This window comes from Pituophis catenifer, unplaced genomic scaffold (assembly GCF_029215685.1).
Source record: "Pituophis catenifer annectens isolate HBS135680 unplaced genomic scaffold, rPitCat1.0.hap2 SCAF_1, whole genome shotgun sequence".
Lineage (NCBI taxonomy): Eukaryota > Metazoa > Chordata > Lepidosauria > Squamata > Colubridae > Pituophis > Pituophis catenifer.
Window position 1 is genome coordinate 345,895,839 of NW_027256881.1, and position 12,757 is coordinate 345,908,595.

General features: G+C 43.6%; 1 protein-coding gene across 1 annotated transcript in view; it reads right to left on the reverse strand.

Moving 5' to 3' along the window:
- Window positions 1-7,633, reverse strand: part of LOC139312183 (vomeronasal type-2 receptor 26-like) — a 32,176-nt gene extending 24,543 nt beyond the window's left edge. The window contains exons 1-5 of the mRNA XM_070936767.1: window positions 7,579-7,633; window positions 3,170-3,453; window positions 2,114-2,343; window positions 1,507-1,852; window positions 527-560 (exon numbers count right to left, since the gene is read on the reverse strand). Coding sequence (XP_070792868.1) covers window positions 527-560; window positions 1,507-1,852; window positions 2,114-2,343; window positions 3,170-3,453; window positions 7,579-7,633 — 949 coding nt within the window. The remainder of the gene's footprint in view (window positions 1-526; window positions 561-1,506; window positions 1,853-2,113; window positions 2,344-3,169; window positions 3,454-7,578) is intronic.
- Window positions 7,634-12,757: the final 5,124 nt, after the last annotated feature.

Genomic DNA, 12,757 nt, shown 5'->3' on the forward strand with positions numbered 1-12,757 from the left:
CTCAAGTGTGTTACATGTAGAGCAGGTTTTTCACCAAATGACTGCCATATGAGAGAATGAATTTTCTCCCTGAATTTATATTTTCTTCCGGCTCACCTTAGTTGCCCAGACAATTGCATCAGCGTTAATGGTGAAATCATGGCCTGGGAGAGCCCTGGTTTCTATTTGCCCAACTTTCACGGGCACAAAAGATTTATTGAGGAGGAAAACCCAGTTGAGAAGATCAAAACAAGAAGATCCTGGTCCATTTCCTGAGAACGACATTTCCTCTCCAGCACTGTTGTTAAATTGGACATTCCACAAATAGTAAAGAACCTGAAACAAAATGCACCTCCAGTAATTGGGGACATTGGCTGATGATCACACAAAGTTATCATGGTTTCTGTCCTTCTTTGTTGACCATCATTTTAGGTCATGGAGGTATGTTTGAGAAACTAGAGGAATTCCGTTGATGGAGATCTGGTCAATCAGGGATATCATCAAATATTTGGGCTCTTTCCCCACCACTACAAAAGTTTTACTTTACCATTCGACTCTTCAACTCCAGTTTTTACAGAATACTGCCGGAAAAGAAAAAGAAGAGATCCCAGAAGAAACAAGCATGGTTACATAAAGGATTCTCTGATAAATTGAAAGATAAAAAGGACAAGTATAAAAAGTGGAAAGAAGGACACATAACTGAAGCAGAATACCAGCATATAGCCCGAATCTGCAAAGATGACATCAGAAAAGTTAAGGCTCAGAATGAACTAAGACTTAACAACTTCCCTGTTTATGACCCTGTACAGGGGTACAGTTGGGTTGACTGGATGGAGCTGAGTGTTTACTGGCCGGATGCCCTTCTTGACACCTACGGGGAGTTCACAACAGATATTTTTTCTTTGCACCCTAGGAGAGAAATATCTGCCACTACCTAGGATTGAACTCTCAAACTTCCGAATGGGAAGTGAGCGACTTCACTTCCGGTTCCACTGGAAGTTGGCAAATGGGCCATTTCTGGCCTCTGGAGAGCCTCCGAAGGGGGTGGGGAATTTTTGCCCTCCCCAGACTCCTAGAAAGGCTCTGGAGCCAGGTGAGAGAGAAAAATGAGCCTACCAGCCCATCGTGTGCCAGGAGCTGGGGGAGCGGGTGTGTGTGTGTATGTGTGTGATGCATTCATGCACGGGGGCGGGGTGCATAGAATTATGGATGTGGGCACAGACGTGGACAACCCCCCTGCCCCCCCCTCCTGGCACGTGATGGCAAAACGGTTAGCCATCACTATTCTAGTCTATCTCCCTGCTCAAGAAAAAGACCTTTTACCACTTCAGACACTTTTCTCCCTTCTAGCCCTTTCCAACATTATGCTGAATTCATATTATAGTCCCTATGTGTTTGTTGTTTTGATCTGTACTGAGATGTATTTACATGGCAGCATGCAGACCTTTAATCAGTAATTGAAGAAATGCATATGGGAAGATTCCTCTCTAAGAATCTGTGGACTGAGTCAAAAGCCACAGAAATTACCTTCCATGACTGGACATTTAAGATGCTCTTTCCAAGCCTCATCAGGGTTGGTCGCACTCCTGATCCATCCATTGCATGTAAAGCGTGTGCCAGAGCATAAACAGCATTGTAGATGTTGTAACTTTCTCCTGCCATGCTTGTTTCAAAAATGTAAATTGGCAGCCTCTGCAAATTCTCCTTTCCTGTACATGTTTTTTTCCAGCCTGGAGCAATTTCACCTGGTTTGTAGATCTTGCATTCAAAGACCGTTTCCCACCATGGAGGGAGAAAGACGTCTCCTTGTGGGTTGAAAGGGTCTAAAGACAGGAGGAAATGGCTGAATTCTGAGATATCCCCGGTGTGGTCCCTAAAATGCAAAGCCCCATGGAAGGGATTTAGACCTTTCCATATGTCTTGGGATTCCCCCATACTAACTTTCCAATGGGAAGTTAAGATCCAAACTTTGCAAAATGAGGTCTTTGTCCATTCTTCATGAACTTTCATTGTCATCACTACATTTATAATACTACCGGAGTCCCCAAACAGAATAATCACCTCAGCTTTGGACCAGGTTTTGGAACTATGAAATACGTTCCACATTGGAGAAGCAAAAAAATCCGATTTCAACCTTTCAGTGAAGGCCAGGCAGATCTCCTTCTCCTTGAGCATTGGCAACAGAGTTGAGATGAAATGTTCTCCATTGTCACTTTCGGGGGCCAGAAGCCCAACCCAGTTCCACTGGAAATGCAGGAGGAGCTGGACTAAACCCACATACTGAGGAAATTCTTTGGGATTAATCCGGAAGAAGGAAGGATAAATTGTTTTGTCTCCTTGAGAGAACTCAAAGCCAACACCGAGCTGGAGAAAGCGAGAATCTTTGTTTTCAAAGACAAAGTTTTATGGTGACTTTAAGGGTTCCCATTGTGTTGTTTCCTGCCCCACCAGTCATGCTGACTTATTCTGAGTGGCAGGCTTAAACTTCTCTCCTTTTTAGGAAGAGCAACCAGTTGCATATTGTGACATGTTGTGACATGTCAAAAAGCAAGTGAACAAACCATCAACCTCATACACAGAATAAGGTAAAGGTTCCCCTTGCACATATGTGCTAGTCGATCCTGACTCTATGGGGCGGTGCTCATCTCTGTTTCAAAGCCGAAGAGCCAGCACTGTCCGAAGACATCTCCGTGGTCATGTGGCCGGCATGACTCAACTCCAAAGGCGCAGGGAATGCTGTTACCTTCCCACCAAAGGTGGTCTCTATTTTTCTACTTGCATTTTTTACGTGCTTTCAAACTCCTAGGTTGGCAGAAGCTGGGACAAGTAACGGGAACTCACCCCATTACGCGGCACTAGGGATTTGAACCGCTGAACTGCCGATCTTTTGATCGACAAGCTCAGTGTCTTAGTTACTGAGCGACCGCCTCCCCACAGAAAATAAAGTGAACCAAAAATCTGGATACATTTGTTTGAAGAATAAATTAGGAAGGAATTTATCTCAGCAAGTGGAATATTTCAGAATTATGTCATTATCTATCTCTTTTGGGTTATTTGACACATAAAATATTGCATGCATTCTCTAAATCACACATTCCTCTTATGTCCCCCCCAAAGCATACTTAGTTTCATCTTGGTTTCTATATGTTGTTTGTCTACTCCATACCTGTATCTGAAGGAACCTCCTTACCTGTGGGACCTTGAAGATGCTGAAGATGGAGGCCATCTGCCTTGAGGATTTGGAGTTGAGACCTCCAACAACAGAGAGCAGAGAGTCCTGTCTGTCACATTTGTAACCTGGAACCATTTGATCTTGTGTGGAGAGCAGGGAGAGGCTGATGAAGGAAATCTCTCTCTCAATCTGGCGATTGTCATAGATGTGGAAGCCAAGAGTGATGTTTGGGAGGAGAACCAGATCCTTGTTGATCACTCTGACGGCAAACACCAAGGCCAGGACCTGCTGGTAATTCTTGGCTATGGGATTATAGTGAGAAAAAACATTGGGGAATATTATAGGAAAGTGTGAGGGAGGTGTTTGCCTTGCTTTGTGGTGGGGAATTTTGGTGCAGGAAGTCCCAAATTTCATTGGGTTGGTGCTTTTTTTTAAAAAAAGATCTTTGGTTAAACATGGATGGTTTGTGAGAGAAATGTTTTCCCAGCCCCATTATGGACTGTTTTACACCCTTCTATCATCCCTTCTTCCTTCAATTTCTTCTAGGGGCTATAATCCTTCCAGTTGCTCTTGTAGCACCCAAATCAATTTGGATCTCCTCTTTAAGCAGCTTCTTCAGGCATGGTCACCATTGGCCAACACAGGACACCAGTGGGGGATGTCACAATATCGGTATACCGAGAGCTTGGCAGTTTAATGAGAAAAGCACACAACATTTGAAGTTCAGGAAGCCACCAGACTGGTGTCTGTGTGTGGACAGCTGGACTCCCTCCCCTCTGTGGCAGCCCCTCAAATATTGGAAGACTGCTATCCTATCTCCCCTGGTTCTTCTCTTTACTAGACTAGCCATGCCCTGTTCCTGCAACCGTTCGTCGTATGTTTTAGCCTCCAGTCCCCTCATCATCTTGGTTGCTCTTCTCTGCACTCTTTCTATGGTCTCAATATCTATTTTATAGTGTGGTGATCAAAATTGGATGCAGTACTCTAGGTGTGGTCTTACTAAGGCTTTATAGAGGGGTATTTGTACCTCCCTTGATCTTGATTGTATCCCCCTCTTAATGGAATTTAGGATTACATTGGCTTTTTTTTGGCTGCCACTGCACACGGCTGGCTCATATTTAGCTGGTTGTCCACTGAGACTCCAAGATCCCTCTCACAGTCACTGCTATTAAACCTGGTTTCACCCAGTCTATAGGACCCAGTTATTTACGAGACCACCTTCTGCCTCCGATAACCTCCCACCGGCCAACACGCTCCCACAGAGAGGGTCTCCTCAGGGTGCCGTCTGTCAGGCAATGTCGGCTGGCGACCCCCCGGGGAAGAGCCTTCTCTGTGGGGGCACCCGCCCTCTGGAATGAGCTGCCCCCAGGGATACGACTAATCCCGGATCTCCGGACCTTCCGCCGGGCCCTGAAGACGTTTTTATTTCAGCAAGCCGGGCTGGGTTAAAAAATTTTTAATTGGTGAATTTTATGGGTAATGGGGTTTTAAATTGGAGAAGCCTAAGATAATTTAATTCTGTTTTAATGTATTTTAATATTTGTATTGTGTGTTTTTAACTTTGGCTGTTCACCGCCCCGAGTCCTTCGGGAGAGGGGGCGGTATAAAAATTTAATAAATAAATAAAAAAATAAATAAAAATGTGTACTTTGGGTTTGTCTTGCCTAAGTGTAAGACTTTACATTTCTCTACATTGAATTTCAATTTTGTTAGATAGGGCTCAGGTTTCAAGTCCGTCAAGATCCATCTGGATCTTGAGCCTATCTTCTAGGGTATTCCTGCTAGCTTAGTATCATCCACAAATTTGGTAAGTTTCCCTTCTATTCCCTCATCTAAGTCATTTATTAAAACACTGGAGGTTTTCAAAAAAATAGACTGGGATGATATGAGGCTCCTGCCTTGAGCAGAGGGCTGGACTAGAAGGCTTTTTCCAGCCCTATGATTCAATGGGAAATGATCTACTTATTTCCCGTCAAGGTGGAACTTACAAAGTTGGTATAGAAAGCACCAATGGGTCATTTTGAAAGCGTGGAACTTCGGAGAGAAGCAAGGTTTCCAGAGGCAAATTCCCACCAATAATGAGATCACCAGGGCTATAGTAGCTTCTTGGTGATTTTAAATAATTCCTTAACACACATATGGTTTGCAGCCTCTTCGCAGTAGGTGGCGGCAGGAGCCAGAATAGTAGCAGCAGCAACAGGTGAGGTAGCCCAGTCATTTTGGTCACCTTCCTTCCTAGACCAGAAATCAAAGTTTGTGCAGAAGCTGAATGGCAGGCAGCGCTTGAAATCTTATCACAGCTTTAGCACAATAGATGTCACCCATGCTATCTGGAGGTCTCCCAGGACAAATTGATATCGACAATGCTTTTTTTTTTTTCTTTCCAAAGGCAAGACAAGAAACAATGGATGGAAACTAATCAAGGAGAGAAGCAACTTGGAATTAGCTTCCTAACAGTGAGGACAATTAACCAGTGGAACAGCTTGCCACCAGAAGTTGTGGGTGCTTCATCATGGGGCGGGGGGTTGTTTAAGAAGAGGCTGGACAACCACCTATCTGAAATTGTATAGCAACAACACTTAGACATATGCCACTTCTCAGTGCTTTATAACCCTCTCCAAGTGGTTTAAAGAGTCAGCCTCTTGCCCCCAACAATCTGGGTCCTCATTTTACTGAGCTCAGAAGGATGGAAGGCTGAGTCCACCTTGAGCCGGTGAGGACCGAACCCCTGGCAGTCAGCAGAATTAGCCTGCAATACTGCATTCTAACCACTGTACCACCACGGCTCCTGGTGTCTCCTTCTTGCATAGGGTCTCCTGTTTGAGCAGGGGGTTGGATTAGAAGACCTCCAAAGTCCCTTCCAGCTCTATTCAGACGGATTCTTACCTGTCTTTGGGCTAACCCAGGAGTTAACTCTGTGCAAGACCAGCTATGTTGACATGTCCTGCTCCCCACTCAGATATTTTTTTAAAGCAGATTTTATCTTGGAAGAATGTTGTGTCTAGAAATCCACAGGGGATAGTTTAAGAATTAATTCTTCTTCTGATAATTGCAAGGAACAGGCATTCTCCTACCCACTTAACAACAGCTTCTCTTCCTACACCAGCATGGGAAACATGTTTGTGTCTCTTCTTGTAATGCACGGAGCAGATGGATTTGAGAGTCACGGTGAAGTTGTGTATTTGACCTACATGAAACTGAGCCCCTGCACACAAGATGGATTTTGGCCTGTGCCATAGTTTGCTCATATAGTGTGAGTGTTAGTGGGTGCAGTGGCACACAATAATCTGTTGTACTCTGAGCAATCATGTCAATAATTGGAATGGAATAGCTAGTTTATTTATACCTACATGGCAAGCAGGGGTGAAATGTAAAATTTGTTACTACCGGTTTTGTGGGCTTGGCTTGGTGGGGTGGTGGTAATGTGACTGGGTGGGCGTGGCCAACATTTTTTTTTTTAATTTTAACTTTTCAAAGCATTTTTTCTGCAAATGCAAAAAAAAATGCGTTGAAAAGCCTCTGCCGATCAGGAACACAGCTGGGATCGTCAGAGCCTTTTCAAAGCATTTTTTAAACCACCTCTTCCACTTAAGAGGTTGCAGAAAAAAATGCTTTAAAAGTCTCTCTGATGATCCCAGCTGAGTTGCCTGATCGTTTTAAAAAATGCTTTGAAAAGTCTCTCTGACGATCAGGCAACTCAGCTGGGATCGTCAGAGAGACTTTTAGAGCAAAAAAAAAAAAAAAATGCTTTGAAAAGTCTCTGACGATCAGGCAACTCAGCTGGGATCGTCAGAGAGACTTTTAGAGCAAAAAAAAAATGCTTTGAAAAGTCTCTGACGATCAGGCAACTCAGCTGGGATCGTCAGAGAGACTTTTAGAGCAAAAAAAAAAAATGCTTTGAAAAGTCTCTCTGACGATCAGGCAACTCAGCTGGGATCGTCAGAGAGACTTTTAGAGCAAAAAAAAAAAATGCTTTGAAAAGCCTCTGAGATCCCAGCTGAGTCGTGCAATCATCAGAGGCTTTTTTTTTTTAACTTTTAAAAGCATTTTTTCAGCGGAAGGAAAAAATGCTTTTAAAAGTTAAAAAAAAAAAAAGCCTCCGATGATTGTGCGGCTCAGGTGGGCATGGTTGGGGGGGGGGGGGCAGGGATTTTTGCTACCAGTTCTCCGAACCACCCGCCGCCATTGCTACCGGATCGGGCAATCCGGTCCGAACCGGGAGCATTTCACCTCTGACGGCAAGGGATGAGATTAGAAACTGGGGTAATAAGAGTGGGAACATATTGTTATGTGGTTCGTTCCTTTGTCTGAAGCTGGTTGATTGGAGGGGAGAGATTGAGCCCAACCCCCGATTTTCAGGGAGCATCAATGAGGCTTTCTCAGTCTGAAGTGTGTTATCATCTGTACCAGGGGTGGGTTCTACTTACCTTTACTACTAGTTTGCAATGCGATCGCGCGCACTCTCTCTCTTCGCTCGTGCATGTACCTTGCTTCTGTGCATGTGCAGATTGCTTCTGATGATGTCAGGGTCAGTGGGCAGAGCCTCCCGTCAGTTTTACTACTGGTTCTATAGAACCGGTCCGAACCAGGGGCAACCCACTACTGATCTATACGCTGATGATATTCCATTGTGCAACTATTGACTGACAAGCCATGCTGTCACAGTTTTGCCCTCGTGCATAAAGGCTGTTGGATGGGAAAGAATATTCTCAGTTTGAATTTTTTTTAAAACCATAATTGTTTTATTTTATTCAGAAAATTTAAATACAAAACCCAAAGAGGAGGAATTCAACAAGACAAAACAAAACTAGACAAAAATATTAAAAAAAGATGTGAGTTAAAAGGACAAAAAATGAAACTCATATTATTCCCACTGGTTGAGCATTAAAAAAAAATTTGCAACAATAATAGCTTTCCCTCTTGCAAAATAGGTCCAAGATTTATAAAGGTCTACATCTGTTTTGTTGGACTTCATTTTTGGAATGTATTTATGCAACAACTACAGTAGTATTCAGGCAGTAGATGGCAGTGTTTACAAGTTTGGATCTATGGTATATTCTCTATGCCCGTGATAGTGAACCTATGGCATACGTGCCACAGGTGGCACACAGGCCCTCTCTGTGGGCATGTGAACCGTCGCCTAAGTTCAGTTCTGCCACGCATGCACGCGTGTGCCTCCCGCTGGCCAGTTGGTGGTCATGTCTCTGCCACGCATGCATGGGGGGCGTGCAGGTGGCCATGTGCATGCAGGGTGGGTGGGGTACATGCGGGGGCACGTGTGCATATGCAGGGGGGTGGGGCGCATATGCGGGGCTGTACATGCATTGCGTTTTGGGGGTTCGGGCGCATGCATGCACATTTTGGCACTTGGTCTGGAAAAGGTTAGCCGTCACTGCTGTATGCTCTTTTGTAGAGTTTCCTGTTTTCTGTTACAGGAAACTTTCCTGTTACAGTTAAACAGTTAAGTAGTAAAAGCACATGGTGACTGTTCTCTTTGTTTGCTCTGTGCTATATATGGACATAATTTCTAACATATTTGACCTGTCATACATTATATTTATGAAGAAATAATAGTTAACCAGATAATCAACAGCAAAGTTAAATTTCAAAACCCCCTGTAACCGATCTATTATTGTATTTAATACATAAAAAATCCAAAACAGCTTCTTATGTGTCACCAATAACCACATAATTACCTCTGATATGTCTAAGATGAAATCTCTTGTTTGGCTCTTAATAAAAAACAACAACCTTTCCTTAGGATTTTAATTGGGAACTTTCCCATCAATTGCATCTCATTTCCCAAGTTCATAAGTCTCTATTGTCAATCTCTCTGCAGCATGCATTGTTCCAAAAGCCTCTTTAAAAACACAGCATTAATTTCACCAAGGAAGTCCAGCCCATCGTTCATCTATTCCATTATCTCAGAATTTCTTGCAAATCTCTAATTTTCAGATCAGATTCTTTCTTCTTCACACTTTGCAGCAACAGATCGGATTCCAGTTCCACGATGTGCAAAATCAACTGTTATTTTCTGCTTTGGGGTATTATCAGGGGTGAAATCCAGCAGGTTCTGACAGGTTCTGGAGAACCGGTAGCGGAAATTTTGAGCAATTTGGAGAACCGATAGCAGAAATTTTGAGTAGTTCGTAGAACCAGCAAATACCACCTCTGGCTGGTCCCAGAGTGGGATGGGAATGGAGATTTTGCAATACCCTTCCCATGCCATGCCCACCAAGCCACACCCACCAAGCCACACCCACAGAAAAAAGTTTGGATTTCACCACTGGCTATTATCCTGGGTTTGGCTCAAAGCCGTTATTAATGTATCAAATTTTAAATTTATATTTTAAAAAGACCCTGTAAATTGGAGGACGTTCTCTCGAGGGCCAGGAAGCAGAGCCCAGGATGACTCAGGACATGGAGGAGCCTTGAGATCTCTTGGGCAGGTGGGCCCAAGGACCGACCCATGCCTTAGGCACCCCATGCTCCATTTATTTTTTGTTTATTTATTTATTTACATTTTTGAACTCCCCATCTTCCTCAAAGATGGAGACTTAAGTACCTGTGAGTCATTTAACAACCACCTCAAGGACAACAGGGGTTATTAACACCTTTAAAGCACTACATATCACAGGACTGGGTGATTTTCAGGTGCCTCCTGACTTTAACTAGGAAGCTGGGTTGACAGTCGTACCCTGGGAACATATACTCATAAAAGGAAATTTGATTGTGATGTTGGTTCTGGATTGAATTATACCCACCTGGCCCTTCCCCTGATCCCTCCTTACCTTAGCTCTGCCTCCCAGGTATATAAGGCGTGGTCCAGGGATCCAGATCCACTTCCAGACATTCACCTGTAATAGAAATAACTGATTAATAAAGAACTCTGATTCAAGAACATTTCGTGTTGGAGTTATTGGGTAAGATCCTTGGAAACACGCAACATTGAATTGTGCCCGGAGACCGATAGGGAGCCAGTGCAGCTTACGGAGAATTGGTGTAATGTGGGTGTATCTAGGTGCACCCACAATAGCTCGTGTGGCTGCATTCTGGACCAATTGTAGTCTCAGAACACTTTTCAAGGGTAGCCCCATGTAGAGCGTGTTGCAATAATCCAACCGTGAGGTGACAGTTCTAAGGTTTGGTGCCTGTTTGGTGGCCCTTTGCATTCGGTTCCCATGCCTCTGTCCTTGGATCGTTCAGTCATTGTCTCTAGTTGCCTCTTCTGTTTCCTGTCATTCCCCCCCTTCCCTATTTCCCCCCTCTCATCCTTTATGGCAGATCTGACATAGAGCCTCTTACTGTCTGCAACCCACATGGCCCCGATCTCTCTTTGCTGAGAGTGATTCTCATGTGGGGGGCAATGAAAAAAATGGGGAATGGGCCCCAATACCAGGAGTCAATAGAGGAAGAGGAGGTTGGTGCAGTGGGAAGGACCTTCTGAGAATGGTTTTTTTCTGGGAACAGTTGAGACACACAGGGCTAATTGTCCCACATTGCAAATCTGCCAGAGCAATTTGTACTACAATGTATCACCCAGGGTGAGTTAGTGGGCGAGGGTGGCTGGGAGGGGTGGCTGGGGAGAATCAGTTGGGGGGGGGGCTGATAGGGAGGGGATAGCAGGGAGGGACTGATGGGGAGGGGTGGCCATGGTGGGTTAGCTGAAATGGGGAGGCTGGGGTGAGGTGGCTGGGGCAAGGCGACTGCAGCCAATTGTCCCATTCCCATCAGTGTGTTGGGTTGCAAAGTTACTATTTCATCATTGTTGCTAAATAAGGACTATCTCTCATGTTTATGCAGCTATTACAACTGCTTAAGCCTTCAGGCTCCAAATGCAGGACCAAAAATCAATAATCAATTCTCACAGCAGTACTGCTTGTTAAGAGTGTGCCCAGGATAAATTTTCTCCAGAGAGTAGTGGGAGGAACTCTTGAAGACCAAAGAATGGACTCATATTTATACATTTGAGAAAGGAGGAGAAAATAATATATGCATAAGGAATACATGATGTAAGCATACCTATTCATAATTTTGAATATCAATTATTTCCCCATCCTTCCATCATTATTTTCCCACCCTTCTACTGTTCCTTTCAAAAAAGAAGTATTCTTTTAATAAAAAAAAACAAACACAAATCAGTTAAGTTGCCATAGAAATGTTGATAAAGCTGATTGAACATGAGAGTATTCAAGTTTGCTATTGTATGGGGCAATTAGCACAAATTCCTTCTGTTTCTTCTTCTCGCACCAGAGGCCATTGGATGGAAAGGGAGATGTTATCAAAAATCACTGAATACTGATAGGGAACTCCATAAAGCCTCAGATATCGAAAGAAACAACCTCATATGCTTTTAACATTGATACAAAACTCAATACCTTTAAAACACTATTTTGAAAGAATAACTAAATGAAAAAGAATAAAATGAGAAAAAAAAACCCAACTCCTTGAAATAATGAATACTTCTTTAAAAACTAGGTTTCCATCCACATAGGATACTTTGATAACACGATAAAGAGAAGACATGATAAACAAAATGCAGGGTGTTTGTTGTTGAAAACAGGTATATTGTAACCAGTTGCAGCACTTGATAAGGAATTCTTTTATGGGCAAATTTCTCCTTTATGCCATCATTTCTTAGAACTTTTATCACATTCAAAGACAAATATAAATGAGGCCAATCTTTGCATTAGTTAGAAATTTTTGTTTCTTACTATATTTTCTCTACAATTAAGATGGGGCCTCAGCAGAATAATGTAGCATTTGGGAGAAAAGATACAAGCCAAGAGAGCAGCTCCAGTGGCTAAAATGGAGAAGATCTCCACAGCCACCATGGACTTCCCTTTGGTGCTCAGGTAGGTAGGAAGGAAGGAGATCCAAACACTGCAAAAGACCAGCATGCTAAAAGTAATGAACTTGGCTTCATTAAAACTATCAGGCAATTTCCTAGCTAGAAAGGCCACTGTGAAACTGATGAAAGCCAAAAAAACTTAGGTAGGCAAGGACAATGTAAAACATTAAAGCTGAGCCTTCCTTGCATTCCAAGATGGTCTCTCCAAACAAGGAGTGAAAGTCCCAGCTAGGAAACGCAGTTGAGATTCCCAGCCAGGTGGCACAAAGAAGTACTTGGAGCAGGGGACAGGTTATGGCAATGGAGTTGGTCAGTGGTTTTCCTAAGAGTTTCCTTGACCTGTTTCCAGGCTTGGTGGCCATGAAGGCCAGAACCACCATGACAGTTTTTGCCAACACAGAGGAAACTGCCAGGGAAAAGAGAATGGCAAAGGCAGATTGTTGGAAGAGACAGGTGAGCTTCCCTGGTTGACCAATGAAACGGAAAGAGCAGAGGAAGCAGAGCAGGAGGGAGACCAGGAGAATATAAGTGAGATCTCGGTTGTTGGCCTTGACAATTGGTGTGTCATGATGTTTAAGGAAAATTACCAGGACTGCAGAAGTGATCAGAGAGAGAAAAAGAGTGAGAGAAACTAAAGTGTATCCCAGGGTCTCTTGATAGGAAAGGAAGTGGATCTTCTTGGCAATGCATTGGTCCTTGTCCTTGTTGGGATATTGGTCTTCTGGGCAGGGTTCACAGTGAGCTGCATCTGAAAT